This window comes from Nannobrachium achirus (genome assembly GCF_963921795.1).
Source record: "Nannobrachium achirus genome assembly, chromosome: 20".
Lineage (NCBI taxonomy): Eukaryota > Metazoa > Chordata > Actinopteri > Myctophiformes > Myctophidae > Nannobrachium > Nannobrachium achirus.
In genome coordinates, this window is record NC_137827.1 from 7522033 (window position 1) to 7538275 (window position 16243).

The following is a 16243-nucleotide window of genomic DNA, read 5'->3' on the forward strand; positions in this document are numbered from 1 at the left end:
TATTTTAGTATTATTCTACTTAAAGGGGAGAACCACCCATTTTCAACATTGAACTACCGGTATGTCATTAATATACCTTTGAGTTGTCATGTGGAAATAAGAAAAAAAGCCTAGAACTGGAGGATTGATTTTGGGGTTTGTATTTATTGAAAAGATAGGTGGTTCTCCCCTTTAAGTACAAGTTTAGCTACTTTAACTTTACTTCCATTTTTCAATACCTTTTTTTTTTCTTCTTTTGTTTACCCCCCTCCCCCCAACAATTATTTGACAAATGTAGTTTATTATTATTATTATAATTTTGATCAAAAATCAAATGGCATTTTGATCAAAAATAGACAGTCTACAAATTCAAAGTCACGATGTGACAAGTTGTGAGCTTGCAGCGTCTTGAAAACCTCTGAGACGCAAACAATAAAAGGGACATTCCACCATTTAACCAACACACATCGATTACTTCCTCCACCACTGCGATTTGGATAAACCTTCCAATGTGTTTGAATGCCACTAATAGACAACATAGAGTATACAAAATGTGGCTGCAGCAAAAAAAGAAACAGCCCTGCTTGCTTCATCAGAATGAACTGCGTCCCAGAGGTTAGTTAGAGATCCTGATCATGCAACAGCTAATGAGCAAAGACGCCACCAGCTAGAGCTAGAAAAATACAGTAGTTGTTCAAAGATTCAGTAGAAAGGGTACTACATTCCCCACAGTTCCACCTGCTACGAGTGCGAGCGCAACGCACTTTCTTTGTACCGTTATCAGCTGTACAGCTGTATCATTAGCAAGGCGAGTGAGAGTAAACAACGCATCTGGACAAGCTGTTTCCCCCTTCCTGGTTTGACCGCGATAGCTTCCGTTTTTTTTGTTTTCTTTTTTTTCTTTTCGTCTTTTTAGATAAAGATGTATTCTATCCAGTAAACCATAGCTTTAGTTTTCATAGATACAGATAGCTTTAGTTTTAAATAGATACAGATATCCCATAGCTTTAGTTTTTAATAAATACAGATATCATATCGTCACTGTCGGGCAGAAACCTTGTATCTCCAAGTTTCAAATGTGTTTGTTTTTTCAAGTAAAGCCCTGCTTCATCAGACAAGGCCGCTGCACAAAGGTAGTGAAAACAGCAGATCTACAAGCACACAACACCTCGCGGTGCGAGGCGTTGTGTGCTTGTAGATCGGCTGTTCTCACTAGTTTAAATCATTTTAAAAATGATAAATACAAAACAAACGGTTTTGGGACATACAAGGTCTCCACCCGACAACAACGATATATAGCTTTTTTTAATAAAGATATCCAATAGCGTTTGCATTAACTCTTACGTTTCCTCTATAGATACAGATATCCTATCCAGTAGACCAGGTTGAACAGGCCGAAGGCGGTGGGGAAGAAGACGCGCGCGTAGGAGTCGATCTTGGAGACGTGGACGTGCATGCGGTTGTGCCGCCAGGCGCCCGAGCGGCAGTCGTCGAAGCAGCAGAAGAAGCTGGCGCAGTCCTTGCCGTCCAGGCAGTCGTAGTAGTCGTCGTCGTGGTACGACGACGACACCATGTTGTTCATGTGCAGCAGCGAAGTCCCCGGCCGGATGTTCAGCATGCTGGGCGCCCTCTGCTGGACAAAACGAGTAGGGACGGAGCTTGTTAAAGGGGCCACACCATGCTTTTAAAAATATATTTTTTTTTATAAATGTTGGTCCATAATATGGTTTTATACAGGTTTTAGCCCAAACAACCACTCGGATATTGAAATTTCATGTTCCGTCTCTAATTCCAAGCCGTTCCAGATGCAATACCAAAATGCCGTTTGTTGGCAACGGGGCGCCATATTTGGGCTAAGATCGGAACGATACAGAGAAGATTAGCATGGTACTATAGACGGGTTTCTGGTCCACGTTTCACTGATAAAACTAGATGCGTGCGCAGGGTCCGTACCAAAATTAGCCAATGAAACCAGCGTTCCCCAAAACAACAGGTTTGGGGATTGGACGGAATTGATTACATGATACAGTCAGCTGTGCATTTAGTCTCAATGTTTGTAAACAAGAAACCCGTCTATGCACCATGCTAATATTATCTGTATCTTTCCAATTTTAGCATGGCACCATGCTAATGTTCCCTGTATCGTTCCAAATTTAGCACCACTTTACCCCGCCCACCCCATAGTCTCAATAGAATCCACCCCAAAAGTACCGCCCCCTTCTCTTCAGTTGCCAGGAAACTGAAGTGGAGGGCGGTACTAGCCCCCTGTGACATAGAATTGGGCCGATCTCAAGACACGCCCATTCCGAAAATCACAGAAACAAAATGCAAGGCTTAGAGTTAATGAATTGTTTGTTGGGGGGCTTGAAGAGACACTGGGAAGCGATTATAGGAGGGGTGGACGCAGGGGGCCGGTTATCCAGATTTAACAGGAAACAAACCCGGAACTAAAGGTTCCTACGATTGGCCGCTAGTGTCTGTGTTTTCCCCCGGCTGATACCAAAAGGAATATGTTCTCTGTTCTCCATTGTTCTCCCATTCATTTCCCCCGAACTTTACTTTAGATGTTCATATTCACACATACTTTATGGTTCCTGTCGCTAGTTTAACGTCTCCTTTCAATCACCATGATATGCGTTTTGTGAAAATATGGTCCCATTTATAAAATACATTTACCGAATGTCTGTCTGTCTGTCTGTCTGACCGTATGTCTGCATGCTGACATCACTGATACTAAACAGTGTCGCCACCATGGTAACAATGCCCAACTGACATCACTGACTGACATCACTACAGTGGCCAAATTTGGGGTTCTCCAACATTACTTCTGAGACTCCTACATTCAATCCCTCATCGCACACCTCCGAGCACAGGACTAGTAATGAATGAATGAATGAATGAATGAATGAATGAATGAATGAATAAAAACCTGCGCGGTGTTTCCGTTGCTCTTGGACTTCTTGGTCTGTCTGTTGCTGGTGAAGTAGTGCAGCGTTCCGTACTCCATGAGAGCAGCGAAGGTGAAGATGAAGCAGACGGACACGAACAGATCCATGGCCGTCACATAGGACACCTTGGGCAGAGACTTCCTGGAGATGGTGCTGAGCGTCGTCATGGTCAGCACCGTGGTGATGCCTGCACGGTAAGGACCAGAAGCATTAGGGCATTCACGAATAGTGATTTTTAGTATTCCAATTATTCAACCTCAAAGTATTCGAATAGTCGAATATTCGACAGGACTGGCCAAAATGTCAAATATTAAGTCAGCAAGAGGCGAACATTGTGAAAATAGCCCGCCTCGCATTGCGAGGCGTTGTGAGCATGTAGATCTGCCATTTTCACAATATTTATCTGCGGAACAGAGTCACATTAAATGCAATACCTACAATTCGCGCGTGCGTGCGTGCGCGCGTGCGTGCGCGCGAGCCTGCCTGCCTGGTGTGTGAACTTCCTGAAATGTAATCGTTTCAACTGCTGCGTGGATTGGATATTCGTTAGACCCACCCCCACCCCCACCCCCTGCACTCATTGGAGAAGCCGCAATTTTGGATCGGGAAAATGCAGATTAATTTACTCAACTCCAGACCAGAGAAACAGTCCACTCTGAGAGTGGGCGGGGTCTATGGGCTGGAACCAGGCTAGTACCGGACCCCCAGTTGAAGACCCCTGGTCTATACACTTAAACTTCTCGTTGGTTTGTTTTACTGTTGAGTGAGAAAACAACGTTGCACATTAATCACATAACAAATAATTTGGGGACCCCCAGCCCAGAGGGTCTCGACCCACAGGTTGTGAGAACCACTGCGGGGCCCCCTGCTTTGAGAAAGCCTGCGATCAGAAGGGCGTCACCCACCCAGGGAGGTGCGGGCGGGGACGGCGTCCTTGTTGATCCAGAAGGAGACCCAGCTCAGCACCACGATCATACTGCAGGGGATGTAGGTCTGGATGGTGAAGTAACCCATCCTCCTGCTCAGGTCAAAGAAGATGGTCTGGATGACGTACTCACCTGGCCAAGAGGACAACAGAAAAGATGTTCAAGTCACCAGTGTGAGCCCAAAGTGGACTAGAGAGGGATGGTCATGTTTTTTACAGAGGACTCAAATCAACTGTGCTCACATGAATAGTTTCAGTTCCTGACCTGCTGTTTGAATAATTAAAGGAGTAGTTCACCCCCAAAATGACATTTTTTCTATTGATTATTCATGCCATGGAGAGTTCAATAATTGTTGGAGCCAAAAGGACACTATTGTTTAATTTTATTTTGTTTATTGAAAAGAATGGTCTCATGAAACTTCAGGTGGTTGCCTGGTTGCCATGGCGCTGCTGTCAGCTGTCAATCATTGTTGGTTGCCATGGGAACTTGATATAGACCTGGCCTTGATTGCGGCCAGGTGGGTTGCAATGAGGGAAGGAGCAAACGGTTTTCGACCGTGTTCCGTGTTCAGCTGATATATTCACCGTGATATCGTGTTTATGCTGTGCAGGTCGGCATTCAATGCTTTTTTGTTTTATTAACACATCGGGTGCCCACGAGGTGTCTACGCGTCAATCTTTTTGATCTGTACGAGTGCCCAACGACGCGTTGACGTGTTGTACAGTAAACTATACTGTACTGTAGCTACTGCACTTGGCTACCGCAGTGATGAAACAACTCCATTTCCCAACATGCAGCGCGCAATTACGTCACCCGGACGTGTTGTGTGGCTCGTTGACTTCCTGTCTAGTGGCTGCACAAAAGGGCTGTTTTCTCCGGATTCTCTTCCTTTTTTAATTTTTTTCTCAAAACGGCAGCCTCTTCTACATGCCGTAACACAAACAATGTGGCTCAGAAATGATAAAAAACGGTCCTGACTGAAAGAGAAGATTTTCGCGGAATAAACAGGACATACTCGGATTGCATTTACTCGGATTACTTTTCTCGCCAGTACTCTCGCCGGTAGGTAAAATGACGCGTTGCCATGGGCACGAATACATTAAGACCTCAGAAATCACGTGGGCGTCCGATGTGTTAAGAGTTTTTGCATCTTTTGTGTCAATAAATGGGTTGACATATCCAACTTTAAATATACTCTCTGGACATTCACTTACTAAACACTACACGCGTCAAACCTATGTTTTTTATACTCATTGCCCTCGGTAGGGCTTATTGGTAAAAGCCCCTACAATAATATTTTGGGTTTTTTGTCACATTCCTAAGACACAAATGTGATAACAATAAATTTACCCCCATTCGTTCCGGATGGTGACCCGTTTCGAAACGGGTCCCCATCCGGAATCAATGGGGGTAAATTTACTCGAATCAAATTTTTGTCTTTGGAATGTGACAAAAAACCCAAAATATTATTGAACTCTACTCTCCATGGCATGAATAATCAATAGAAAAACAGTAATTTTGGGGGTGAACTACTCCTTTAAGTCTACTTATGTTTTTGTTTGTCCCACAAGGTGATGTATTGGGCCAGGTAGTGGTGATGTTAGTTCTTATAAACGTGTATTATATATTTTTGGAGCGGTGAAAGCGCTCCCAATAGACAGGTATGTCCGTGGGTATGTGGGTGGGTGGGTGGGTGGGTGGCTGGCCGTGTTTGTAGCCTGGCAATACCTTGAGTGGCCACACACAACACACTAGTTAAAGGAGGGGCGCTGTTTTGTGCAGGCCAGGCACACTCACCACTCACTCACAGGCACAGTTTACACTCACTCACATAGGGTACAGCTGCTCAAATTCACCGCTCCACTTCGAACCGAGGTTTGATTTTTGTACTTGACTGGGTTTTAGATTAGTATTATTGTTTATTGTACTTGACTGGGTGTTAGATTTGTATTAGAAAAGCCTCCTGTGGACAGGGGATGAGAATTAGCACTTGTGCTATACTCACTTTTAATCAATGCTTATTGTAAATCGCTTTGGATTAAAAGCGTCTGCTAAATGTCTAAACTGTAAACTGTAAACTGTAATGCATCTGGTTCGTCCAATGTGATTGTGATGCCCATGTCAAATAAATAAAACATAACATAACATAACATAACATAACATAACATAACATAACATAACATAACATAACATAACATAACATAACCGGCTTGCATTTCAAGCAGCAGCTTTTAGGGGACATTACTGAATGGTTAGAAGGAGCTTTTAGGGGACATAACTGAATGGTTAGAAGGAGCTTTTAGGGGACATAACTGAATGGTTAGAAGGAGCTTTTAGGGGACATAACTGAATGGTTAGAAGGAGCTTTTAGGGGACATAACTGAATGGTTAGAAGGAGCTTTTAGGGGACATAACTGAATGGTTAGAAGGAGCTTTTAGGGGACATAACTGAATGGTTAGAAGGAGCTTTTAGGGACATAACTGAATGGTTAGAAGGAGCAGACGTCCCCAAGCAGCAGCTTTTAGGTGACATAACTGAATGGTTAGAAGGAGCAGACGTCCCCAAGCAGCAGCTTTTAGGTGACATAACTGAATGGTTAGAAGGAGCAGACGTCCCCAAGCAGCAGCTTTTAGGTGACATAACTGAATGGTTAGAAGGAGCAGACGTCCCCAAGCAGCAGCTTTTAGGTGACATAACTGAATGGTTAGAAGGAGCAGATGTCCCCAAGCAGCAGCTTTTAGGGGACATAACTGAATGGTTAGAAGGAGCAGACGTGCCCAGTTGGCCCAGGTTGGATTCCAGGCCTGGCCTGATTGGTCAAACTGTTAATTTCACGGAAATTCGATCGACAATGTCAGATAGTTTCCCTTTTTGGATGTATTTTTAATGATGGGTTTCTGCTTGATTTTCCACTGTATATATTGTATAATATAAGTACAACACACAATACGCCCACTTTCGTTCCCAGTTCAGGACGAGAAAAAGCATATAGTTTTCAGTATCAGTTCCGAACCAACTTTTACGTTTCTGAACCAATTCCTTTTCAGTGGAAACGCTCTGAACTGGTTCAAGATTAGACGGGGGAAAAGAACCAAACGGCTCCAGTGTCACCTGACTGGGTGTTTGCTATTTCCGAGGTGTTCCTCAGCCCCACGAAGGAAAACTGGTAGAGCCTCCAGTATCGCTGGTCTGCCACCTCCACCGAGCGCTTCTGCCACCTGTACATGATCTCATTCTTAGGATAGCCATCTGCGCACGCACGCACACACACACACACACACACACACACACACACACACACACACACACACACACACACACACACACACACACACACACACACACACACACACACACACACACACACACACACACACACACACTGGTCAAATTGTGGCTGGGAACCTCGTACGTCACAATAATTACTTCAAGTAATTGGGGGAAAAAAGTCACAGGCTCTTGTTTATTGTTTTTATCCCACGATTTTGGGATAAAAAAGAAAGACAGATGGGAAAATTGCAGGGCGCAGGGTTTTCCTTGGCCTCTAGGGAGTGTGCATATAGTACATGTTATACTGATCGGTGGAGTTAAAGGTAAAAACAGGAATCGGCCTGTTATAGCGCCACCATGAGTCTTCATTTGTGGCATTCGTCTTCGGCCTAGTGGGAATTTCATGGAAATCGCACGCTGTGTTCATGATTTGAGGCCTGTTTGATGACTATAGAGATTCATTCAAACCTTTATTTATTCTCGAAAAACATTGAGGTTGCCCTCATTTGCAGTATTATCGAGATACATCAATATTCATTAAAAAAAAACAGTATGTACAATCAATATTCACAAAACAAGTTTAGAAACAGTTGCAGGCACTCGTGGGTAGGTCTACTATCAAAGATTTAAAATGACCGTAAGTTTTGGGAGAACATATCTTGAAATTAAGTTGCAACTCATTCCAAGTGGTTGGAGCATTAAAGCAAAAGATATAGTGTGCCAATTTGCATGATGTTTGGACAAAATCTGTAGGAGTGTCTAAAAATGTGTTAAAGATTTGGGGCAGAGATTCTGCTCTGGCACCCAGGGAGTGTGCGTGCGCAGTTTCACTGCTATTGTGACAACGGTGACGGAGATTAGCTGTCCACAGACGGACACAACGACGGACGGACAGACGGACGAACAGAGAGACGCACTGACGGATAGGTTGCAAAACCTTTTGACCTGGTGGAGACAAGAAAAAAAAACACGCCCCCCTCACACATTAGAAAGACAATATAATTTACCAGAAGTGTGTGCGTGCGTGCGTGCGTGTGTGCGTGGGTGCGTCCGTAAAATGCACTTCTCTATTTTTGGTTTAATAATGGAAGATAATGGATAGTTGTATAAATAATGGATAGCTAGCAGCAGACCTAGTTCATAGTGATAGATAGCTGCAGGCGGATAGAAGAAACGGGGTCGCACGCCCCAAGTAGGGATGGGACGATAATCGATATTTTCGTTTATATTATGTCATATTATTATTTGTCAGCCTTCTGATTGGTCCCTGACTGACCAACCAGCAGGCTATTTCTGCCTTGTCCCGCCCTGGTTCCGCCTTTCTTTATGTTGAATTTGCTAAAACAACATTTTTTGGAGAAATAAAAACATTTAAAAACATTCCCAGTCACTATACTGCACCCGAGAGGCTCCTTTTCACTGAAACCAAGTTTAAAATGAGTTGAATACACATAATAACAATAAGTAGCAACTGAATTTCAATGGTAGTAGATTGGAGAGAAAGGACTTTTGTCCCACCAACACACAGCAACCAATGGGTGCGAAGAGGGGCGGGACAACGGGCGGGACTTGACAAAGGGTGAATCGCGTTGCCTGCGTCCCGCTAGCTACCAATGTTTCCTGTTTAGATTGGCACATTTCACCCAGGTTTTTTTTCATCTCACTCACGTCACTTTGTCTGCTGACCTCACTCAGCAACGAAATAAACAGAAAATAAACAAAAATAAAAATAAAACTATTCACAGGAGGCAAGCAGTGCACTACATCATGGGTCTTCAACAGGGCGTCCAGGAACCCTAGGGGGTCCTCAGAGTCACTACAGGGGGTCCTCCAAATCTTTGAGTGATGGATTTTTTTCTCCTTTTTTTGTATTATATAATTATATAAACATATCCATATTCCGTGAACTTTAGCCAAAAATAGCAGATCTACAAGCTCACAACGCCTCGCAACAGCTATTTTTGGCAAAGAGCTTTGGTGTAGAGGGGGAAAAGAGCAGACTAAATACAGAGTGAAAGGTCAAGTTTATTAAGTATTGACGGCTCAAGTGGTTAAATATCTGAAAACACAAATTGACATGAATCCAAAATACACTGATGATCGTGCTGTCAAACAATGAAACTATATGGAATCTCTGAAAAGGTTGTGGGGGTCCCTGCTTCATCTCTCTCTCCACTAAGAGGTCCTTGGCCTGAAAACGTTGAAGACCCCTGCAGTACATTGCAGGTGGCCCCAGGAAATGTGACAATCTCAACAGGAAACAACGGTACGTCTCTGGGGTGAACAGGATGATGAGCTGGTTTGACACAAACATGGAGGGGGGAAAAGGAACCAAGACACCTACAGCTGGAGAACTCCAGGGGGCAGGAGTGTTCATCCATGGGAAAGTTATGCAGCTTAAGGTAGCACTCTGCATTTATAGTCAACCTGGCAGGAAAACACACACACACACACACACACACACACACACACACACACACACACACACACACACACACACACACACACACACACACACACACACACACACACACACACAAAACAAGTCTCAGCAGGGAACCAAATAGTTGTTTTTTTTTTGTTTTTTTTTTAACAAGGGTTCATATTTTAGATTGAATTAGAGAAAAGAAAAGATTATGTTTTTTTACTGCTTTCTATCATTTTAGCGATTCTAATGATTTGAATTTCAGTGGCTGGGGGCATGCATAAAAGTATTGGAAATTGGAAATACTCAAGTAAAGTATAAATACATCAAGATTGTACTTAAAGGGGAAGACCACCCATTTTCAATATTGAAATATGTCATTAATATACCTTAGAGGAGTTGTGTGGAAATAGAAAAAAAGTTCCCCCTCTTCTGTGTTGCCTAGAACTGGAGAATTGATTTTGGGGTTTGTATTGTAAATTACAACTTGATGACATCACACATTGTACTTTACAATACAAACCCCAAAATCAATCCTCCAGTTCTAGGCAACACAGAAGAGGGGGAACTTTTTTTCTATTTCCACACAACTCCTCTAAGGGGTCTTCCCCTTTAAGTACAGTACTTTAGTAAATGTACTTAGTTACTTTAAACCACTGGTCTACTGTCCTATCAATAAAGGGATAAAAGCCCAAAACAAATCTAAAAAATAATAATGATAATAAATAAATAAAAAGATTCCACTCTGGCTGTGGCTCAGATCTGATTCAGGATGGATTTGGCTTCCAGCGTGAACGGGGCCTTATAATAAGGGCTCCCCAACAACAACATAACAACATACACTCATGAGAGACACATAAACAACACCGTAAGACAACAAAGTATAAATCAGACGTTACGCGACATGTCAGAGCTACACAAAACAACAAGAACGGCGCTTGTCAGCTTGTCTGTTCGGGCGCCAGCAGTCGCCCGACGTCTCGTCTTTTCTTTGCGTTCACGTGGAAGTACTGTGTGTGAATCGCCTCCTCGGTATGCCGGAAATAGACGATCTGCAAGCTCACAACGCGACGCATCAACGGGACGTTGTGAGCTTGTAGATTACAGCTATTTTAACCGCGCGGAAACATGCAGGATGTGTCGAAGGATCCTGATGAAACATGACCATAAAACCTTTGATTATGTAAAATACTTTTTATTTTTTAATGGTCATGATTCCCCAATCATTTTTATTGGCAGCAGTAAACAGCTCTGAGCGGTGAGCAGATGGAGTTTAATGGTAAATCTCTCTTTTTTTTTCTTCTTTTTTTTCCATAACGACAATACTCCACAGAGTAATAATTTAATCAGGGGATATCTTAAAAAGTCCTGACATTGGTGAACATTTCTTCACCAATGTGTTTGTAAAGGTGTCTAGTAACACATCTCACAAAGACTGAAATTCAGTTTCCCTTTCTGGGTCTCATTCACTCACTATACACTATACTATAGGGGAAAAAAATCACTCCCAAAAAATATGCTTTAAGTGAGATGTGAGGGGTCTAACTAGGTGTTTTTAATTATTCTGAATCCATTGCAAGCATTTGTTTTGTACTAAAAACAGCCCATAAAATGATGGTTTAGTGATGAGTCATCACTTTTCACAGTGGTATGGGGGTCCATTTCTAGCCCAAGGAATGTTTTTGGTGCAAAACAAATGCTTGCAATGGATTCAGAATAATTAAAAATACCTAGTTAGACCCCTCACATCCCACTTAAAGCATATTTTTTGGGAGTGATTTTTTCCCCCATAGTATAGTGTATAGTGAGTGAATGAGACCCAGAATTACCCTAGCTGTCAAAGATTTTCCTAGGGAAACTGAATTTCAGTCTTTGTGAGATGTGTTACTAGACACCTTTACAAACACATTGGTGAAGATTTTTTTTTGTAAGGAATTTATTCCAGGATTTGAGACTATTTCTAAAGATATCCCCTGACTAATTGCTAAGAATTATGTAGGAAGTAAGGAAGGGGCCCAATTTCTTCTCAATATGGCTGCCGTACATTGGGGAGCGAGTTAACACTGCATTACCTGAGCGTTAGCCTCGGGATCCAGGCATTTCAAAAAGAAAAGGCTGGGCTAGCCCCCCTGTAACTGTGGTTCACGACACTTTAATTTTATATAAAATATATGTGGCGGTACAGATGTCTTATTTTACATCAGTATTGTTCATGTGAACTGGTTTGTTTAGGCTATTTAGGCTTTGTTCATAATTATAAAATCGCTATGATTTATCACTGGTTTTCCACCGCGGATCACTTCCTCATGTACTCAAAGCGGACAGCAGCAGGAGTCATGTCCCCCTCCGCGCAGTGTTGATTTTGTCGACTAAAACTATGACGAAAAAAATGTTCGACTGCGTTTTTTTCACTGACAAAAACTAAAGAAAAACTAAAGAAAAACTAAGCTGTGATGACTAAAACTAAGACTAAATATATTGACAATTTCATCAACAAAATAAAAACTAGACTAAAACGTTAGGGGGGGACTAGTGGAGGAGAGAGTCATTTTATGTTTGGTTGCTCTCAGGTGTTGCGTGCTGAAAATAGCAGATCGACAAGCGTGCTTGTAGATCGCCTATTTTAAGCATGCCACCAAGTGTAAAATCAGTCATTACGATGCCATCAAGGCCTGCCAAAATACATTTCAGTTGACTAAATCAACTGTAGATTTAGTCAACTAAAATCTCATGATATTTAGTTGACTAAAATTAGACTAAAACTAATACTTTTCAGGTGACTAAATTATGACTAAAACTAAATTAAATTGTATTCAAAAGACTATGACTAAAAACTAAATCAAAATTTGCTGTCAAAAACAACACTGCCTCCGCGTCCATTCTAGATGCCGGAGGAGCCGGTGAGATTTGCCGGAGGCATAGACTGTCCGTGTTAGGTTAGACCAGGGGTTCCCAAACCTTTTTGTCTCAGGGAACCCCATAAATATTTGTTTTAATCTGAGGCACCCCTACATGATCATTTTCACTCCCAGCACCTTATATTTAAGCATATCGTCGTTGTCGGGTGTCGGGTCCAAAACCATTCATTTTGTATTTATCATCAATAAAATGTACTAAACTAGTGAAAACAGCAGATCTAGGTCGGCTGTTTTCACTAGTTTTGTGAGCTTTACCAAAAGACGTACACATTTGAAACTTGGAGATACAAGGTTTCTGCCCGACAGTGACGATATTTTAGTGATTATGTTGTGAGGAAAACGTTGAGATAATAGCCATTTTGGTTAGAACTGACTGAAAATAACTTCGTACTTCAAGTTTAAAACGATACTAACTATTTTTTCAAGTGTCCAAATGAATTCCAAATATTATCAAATGATCTCGCGGCACCCCTGGACTGCCATCACGGCACCCCAGGGTGCCCCGTCACCCACTTTGAAAACCACTGGGTTAGACTACCTGAGCGTGTACATGACCCTGTTGGGTTAGACTACCTGAGCGTGTACATGACCCTGCCGTTGGGTTAGACTACCTGAGCGTGTACATGACCCTGTTAGGTTAGACTACCTGAGCGTGTACATGACCCTGTTAGGTTAGACTACCTGAGTGTGTACATGACCCTGCCCTTAGGTTAGACTACCTGAGCGTGTACATGACCCTGTTAGGTTAGACTACCTGAGCGTGTCCTGAGTGTGTACATGACCCTGTTAGGTTAGACTACCTGAGTGTGTACATGACCCTCTTAGGTTAGACTACCTGAGTGTGTACATGACCCTGTTAGGTTAGACTACCTGAGTGTGTACATGACCCTGTTAGGTTAGACTACCTGAGTGTGTACATGACCCTGTTAGGTTAGACTACCTGAGTGTGTACATGACCCTGTTAGGTTAGACTACCTGAGCGTGTACATGACCCTGTTAGGTTAGACTACCTGAGTGTGTACATGACCCTGCCCTTAGGTTAGACTACCTGAGCGTGTACATGACCCTGTTAGGTTAGACTACCTGAGCGTGTCCTGAGTGTGTACATGACCCTGTTAGGTTAGACTACCTGAGTGTGTACATGACCCTCTTAGGTTAGACTACCTGAGTGTGTACATGACCCTGTTAGGTTAGACTACCTGAGTGTGTACATGACCCTGTTAGGTTAGACTACCTGAGTGTGTACATGACCCTGTTAGGTTAGACTACCTGAGTGTGTACATGACCCTGTTAGGTTAGACTACCTGAGTGTGTACATGACCCTGCCGTTGGGTTAGACTACCTGAGCGTGTACATGACCCTGTTGGGTTAGACTACCTGAGCGTGTACATGACCCTGTTAGGTTAGACTACCTGAGCGTGTACATGACCCTGTTGGGTTAGACTACCTGAGCGTGTACATGACCCTGTTAGGTTAGACTACCTGAGTGTGTACAATATGACCCTGCCCTTAGGTTAGACTACCTGAGTGTGTACATGACCCTGTTAGGTTAGACTACCTGAGCGTGTACATGACCCTGTTGGGTTAGACTACCTGAGTGTGTACATGACCCTGTTAGGTTAGACTACCTGAGTGTTTACATGACCCTGTTAGGTTAGACTACCTGAGTGTGTACATGACCCTGTTAGGTTAGACTACCTGAGTGTGTACATGACCCTGCCGTTGCTCCACAGCCTGAGCAGGCGGTTGGGTGTGGTGATCCAGTGGGCGTCCGACTTGCGGGAGTTCCTGAAGAAGGTGTCGGGGATCCAGATCTTGCCCACCATGTTGCTGTTGAGCATGAGCAGCTTCATGCTGCTGTTGAACTTCAGCCGGCTGTCGTACCACGTCTGGGCGAAGAAGATGTCGATGGTGTACTCCTGCAGAAAGCACAGGGCACAAACACAATGTGTCCAGCAGACGAAACAATCAGTCAGTCAGTCAGTCAGTCAGTCATTCAATAAATCAATCGATCGACCGATCAATCAATCAATCAATCAATCAATCAATCAAAATATCTCAGTTTGAAGGATATTCCTCAAACTCTTGAAAGATATGTCATGGCAAATAGGTTTGGTGTAGAGGTTATAAAAAGAGCAGATCAAATTGACAAAGTATTGACGATTTAAGTTGTTAAATGTCTGAGAAAACACATTAACACAAATCCAACATAGACTGATGGCAGTGCTGTCAAACAAGTCTATGAATCAATCTATGAAATCTATAAAAATCTGCAACTCAATTTTATCCAATATGTAGTGGGGGGGTCCCTGCTTCATCTCTCTCTCAACTAAGGGGTCCTTGGCCTGAAAACGTTCCTGATTTAGACACGTCAACTCAGAATTAACCATTTACCATATTGTTGTGAATGTTGTGTAGCTAAAATGATGCAATTGATGATCTTGTATCATTTAAGCTACCATATATCATACAATAAACCATAGAACCATATCTATACTATAATTTTGCGAATGTCTGAGTGAGTGAGTGAGTGTCTGTCTGTCTGTCTGTCACAGCGTTTCTCCTCAGTGGCTGGAGCAATTGATCTGAAATCGCATCACCATAAGCATATGAACACACTAGGGATGCGAATCTCGACCACTGAGGCGATACGATACGGACCTCGATACACCGCCAGCGATACGATATAATTGCGATACATTGAAATCCTGCCGATACGATACATCACGATCCACCCCTGTTCCCGATACGATGCGATACGATTCACGATTCACCACGATTCAAGCCCAAATCCCAAAATTTACAAAACATAGCGACTAAAAATGTATGAAATTTAAATTCAAGGCAATTTATTGTTTCACTGTAGTACTAGGCTCTGTCTAACAACCCAACATATAGTATTCTGGGAGAACACAAAGCTGCTGGCTATTGTAGAATTGTTTGATAACTAATCATATAGAAGGCCTATGTCATTATTAGTAGGCCTATATGTCTTCAACTGGGAGTCAGGGACCCCAATCCAGGGTTATTACAGGGGGCCTGCAGTGCCAAATATTTGTGTGATACAGTAGGCTATAATGCCTAGCCTACAGCGAGGGTCCCTGCTTGATCTCTGTCTGAGCTAAGGGGTCCTTGACCTGAAAAACAATAAAGTCCCTCCCTAGTTTGTATTATTATATTATATTATATTATATTATATTATATTTAATCCAGGATTATGCAATTTTTATAGCCAAAATGTTTTAAAACAATGTTTTTAAACCTACAAGCTCACAGCGCGTCGCATCCACGACGCATTGTGAGCTTGTAGGTCTGCTATTTTAGGTGCGACACCCTTGTACTGCGATGTATAAATTAGGCTTCTTTCCCAGAGCAGAACTAGCAGCAGAGAAAGTGAGAGAGTTGCTTGCATCAACAGGAAAGTTGTAGAACAGTGACAAATACTTTGTTTTAAACGCAAGCAGTAGTCCTACAACACCCAGCAACATTGTTGTTGTGTGTGTGTGCAGTTAATATAGCGCAGAAGATGATCTCAATCAATTGTCCGTCGGAGATTCGCTAAGAAACGGCTGTTGATTACATATCACTCGATCAGCCTGTGCTACTCTGTGACAACAATCAGCGCAGCGGACTTGGATGTTATAAAGCCAAGTACTGTACAACTAATCTTGCATCTTTTTAACCCGTGGGGCTGCTAGTTCGTCCGTGTTGATTCACTCGCATTTCGCTGTACTGTCTGTCTCCCTGGTTGCCTGCATGCAGAGTGCAGATGTTGT

General features: G+C 42.8%; 1 protein-coding gene across 1 annotated transcript in view; it reads right to left on the reverse strand.

Annotated features, from left to right (window-relative positions):
• Positions 1-1330: 1330 nt before the first annotated feature.
• The window catches only part of gabrg1 (gamma-aminobutyric acid type A receptor subunit gamma1), a gene marked incomplete at both ends in the record, with an annotated part of 29175 nt that continues 14262 nt past the window's right edge, over positions 1331-16243 (reverse strand). Inside the window, 6 exons of the mRNA XM_080750312.1 lie at positions 1331-1612; positions 2909-3114; positions 3833-3985; positions 6966-7103; positions 9469-9551; positions 14166-14386. Of these exons, the coding sequence (XP_080606438.1) occupies positions 1331-1612; positions 2909-3114; positions 3833-3985; positions 6966-7103; positions 9469-9551; positions 14166-14386 (1083 nt within the window). The remainder of the gene's footprint in view (positions 1613-2908; positions 3115-3832; positions 3986-6965; positions 7104-9468; positions 9552-14165; positions 14387-16243) is intronic.